General features: G+C 28.4%; 1 protein-coding gene across 1 annotated transcript; it reads left to right on the top strand.

Annotated features, from left to right (window-relative positions):
* Window positions 1-2,069: 2,069 nt before the first annotated feature.
* LOC125855978 (adenylate isopentenyltransferase 5, chloroplastic-like) lies at window positions 2,070-3,103 on the top strand. The gene is made up of 3 exons (XM_049535604.1): window positions 2,070-2,235; window positions 2,386-2,454; window positions 2,793-3,103. Exons 1-3 carry the CDS (start codon window positions 2,070-2,072, stop codon window positions 3,101-3,103), a joined length of 546 nt encoding a protein of 181 aa, XP_049391561.1.
* The last annotated feature ends 420 nt before the right edge of the window (window positions 3,104-3,523 follow it).

Genomic DNA, 3,523 nt, shown 5'->3' with positions numbered 1-3,523 from the left:
TTATTGTTGGAGGGTCAAATTCGTATATTGAAAAACTTGTGGAAGACCATGTGTTCATATTCAAATATAAGTGTGATACTTGCTTTATTTATATTGATGTAGAGCAATCAGTCTTGAACCGTAGAGTTGACACGAGGGTTCATCAAATGGTCAATGTAGGTAATTTTTGTAATTGTTTTATTTATCAGTTAAGATATAATCATGCATCTAGCTAAAATAATTTCTTAAATAATTTTCTTAAAAATATTTTTGGTTATCAAATCTATGTTCCACTAAATAAAATTCTTCTTTAAATTTATGTTGCATGCAGGGCGAGCGGATAAGGTGAGACAGATTTTCATTCCAAATGCAAATTAAACCAGAGGAATCCGATGGTCAATTGGTGTCCCAGAAATGGAATGATATTTAAGAAAAGAAACAAATATAGACGAAGATGATGAATCAAAGAAGATGCTTCTTCAATCATCAATTGCAAATATCAACCGTAATACTCGTTTATTAATTTGTCACCAACTTGACAAGATTCAACGGTTAATAAATGAGAAAATGTGGTTGGTGCATCATATTATTGCTACTGACGTTTTCAAAAAATATAGAAAAGAAGTTGTTGACGAAGCATGGAGGAATACCGTTTTGCAACCTTGCCTGGATATTGTGAAAAGATTTCTCAAAAGTGATGATCACAATATTATTATTAAGTGAACATAAACTATCATTATCTCTATCTTGAGTTAATTTGTCTTGTCGGCTCTTTAATTTGGACCTATTTTGTACGGTTTGTATCGCATTACAATTATATAGTTGATATCGCCCTTCTTTCCATATATATTATTCTTGTCTGTAAAAACATTGTTATTTATAGAGCAAATATTTAAGCTTTATAAAAAATATAGATTTTAAGTTCCGATCCAAGTCCAAGTCTTCTATATTTAATATATATTAACAGAAATACGTACTTACACAATTACATGAGATCATTCATAATGTCAAGGTAATAGAGTGAGAAAATAAATGACCATAAATGTTCGGGGAGATTCTACCCTAAAAGAATTTGAAAGAATAGAATTCTTCTCAAAATTTAAAATTGTTAAATTGACAAAGAAGAGAAAATAGTAAATTTGCAATCTATCGGTAATGATTATTTAAGGAAATATATTCTACCTAATTCAATCATGGTGATGGAATCTTGATTCAATTAAATCTTTATCTATTATTATATGCTGCACAAGTTAATATAGATACTCGTAATTGAAATAGTTATCGATAATTGTTCCCTTCCCTCAAATTGAATTAGACTTGACACTTATGACATGTTGTTAAATAGTGTAAGAATTGACGCATTATCACTTGAATATATTACGTCAGAAAGATTATTGAGTTCTTTTTACAATCCTTTTGTAATCAGTTTTTTCGTCAATTCTGTAGGTGATCTCTTAACAATGTACATCTAGAAATGTCATCCTAAAATTAGTTATGCTTAATCACCAAAATTAAAGGTGACGTATTTGTATATTTTTTCAAGAACAATTCTTATCCTAAAAGATATGAATTATATATATATATATATATATATATTTTTTTTTTTTTTCTAATTTGGCAACCAATTAAAAAGTTTATAGTCCCATTTTTACTATAAAAGCCCAATTGTACGTGATCTCCTTATTATGTACATCTAATAACTTTGTCGTAAAATATATTTAATAATAATTACAAAAATTCAAGTTATAAATTTTTTAAAAGTCATTTTATCCTAAAAGATATCAGTAATTCTAAATATGGTATGTCAATTAATAAAGTCTACAAACAAATTTTACTAAAAAAGTTGAATGCAATTTCTTTCATAGCCACCATCAAGATTTTTTTTTACATAGTATATTCCATCTCAAGAAAGGTTTTTACTTATTAACTTTATATTTACAAGATTTTTTAATGTCTGACTGTATGCATGAGTGATTTTCATGAGATTATTTACTATTGTAAACTAATTATTTTCTTATTTTTTTTGTGTAGCTAAAATTAATAATTTCATCAACAATAACAAGTTCAACAAGAATAAAGTGGTGTTCATAATGGTAGCAACAAGAACAGAAAAATCCCGTCTCTCTATTGACCTTGCCACCCATTTACGAGGAGAAATAATCAACTCGGACAAAATGCAAGCATATAAGGGACTTGAAATTGTTACAAACAAGATTACACATACTGAGAAACAAGGTGTACGACACTATTTGTTAGGTATATATTTATTTCCAACAATATTTATATCAAATGACTACCTAGATAATTGAATAGTAGTAATTGTAGATTCTAGAGGAAAATATACTTTACTATAAAAAAATTATTTATTCCAATTCTGAGAAAGTTAATTTGATAACATTTCCTTAGTTGAAATTGAGCCAGATTCCGACTTCACAGCTGAAGATTTTTGTTTGCAAGCTATTGTCTACATAGAAGGTTTCTTGAAGACTCAACATCTTCCAATTATTGTTGGAGGGTCAAATTCGTATATTGAAAAACTTGTGGAAGACCCTATGTTCATGTTCAAATATAAGTATGATACTTGCTTTATTTGGATTGATGTAGAGCAATTAGTCTTGAACCGTAGAGTTGACATGAGGGTTAGTCAAATGGTCAATGCAGGTAATTTTTGTAATTGTTTTATGTATCAATCAAGATATAATCATGCATCTAGCTAAAGAAATTTCTTATATTATTTTTTTAATAATATTTTTTGGTTATCAAATCTATGTTCCACTAAATAAAACTCTTCTTTAAATTTATGTTGCATGCAGGGATAGTGGATGAGGTGGGACAAATTTTCATTCCAGATGCATATTACACCAAAGGAATCCGACGGTCCATTGGTTTCCCCGAAATGGACAGATACTTAAGTGTAGAAACAAATATAGACGAAGATGATGAATCAAAGAAGATGCTTCTTCAATCATCCATTGCTAATATCAAGCTTATTACTCGTTTATTAATTTGTCACCAACTTGACAAGATTCATCAGTTAATAAATGAGAAAATGTGGTTGGTCCATCATATTATTCCTACTGATATTTTCAAAGGAGATACAAAAAAAGTTGTTGACGAAGCATAGAGGAATGCCGTTTTGCAACCATGCCTGAATATTGTGAAAAGATTTCTCAAAAGTGATGTTCACAATATTATTATTGAGTGAACATAAATTATCATTATCTCTATCTTGAGTTATTTTGTCTCTTTAGAACTTTAATTTGGACCTATTTTGTATAGTTTGTATCGCATTAGAGATATATATATGATATGACCTTTCTTTCTATATATATTATTCTTGTCTGTAAAAACATTGTTATTTATAGAGCAAATATTTAAGCTTTCTAAAAAATATTTGTTGTAAGTTCCGATCCATGCTGAAGCCCCAAGTTCAAGTCTAGGTCATCTATATTTATTATATATTAATATAAATACGTACTTACACAATTACAATAGATCATTCATAATGTCAAGGTAATAGAGTGAGAAAATAAATGACTACAAA

Source organism: Solanum stenotomum, chromosome 2 (assembly GCF_019186545.1).
Source record: "Solanum stenotomum isolate F172 chromosome 2, ASM1918654v1, whole genome shotgun sequence".
NCBI lineage: Eukaryota > Viridiplantae > Streptophyta > Magnoliopsida > Solanales > Solanaceae > Solanum > Solanum stenotomum.
The sequence above is the reverse complement of the archived record's forward strand: the minus strand, read 5'-3'. Positions and strand labels throughout refer to the sequence as shown.

What these genes read in the sequence shown, in the direction of transcription:
- LOC125855978 (XM_049535604.1), top strand. Translation starts at nt 2,070, where the DNA reads ATGGTAGCAACAAGAACAGAAAAATCCCGTCTCTCTATTGACCTTGCC. An exon ending in TGTACGACACTATTTGTTAG is followed by an intron (nt 2,236 to 2,385) that starts GTATATATTTAT and finishes ACATTTCCTTAG; the next exon opens with TTGAAATTGAGCCAGATTCC. An exon ending in AGCTATTGTCTACATAGAAG is followed by an intron (nt 2,455 to 2,792) that starts GTTTCTTGAAGA and finishes TGTTGCATGCAG; the next exon opens with GGATAGTGGATGAGGTGGGA.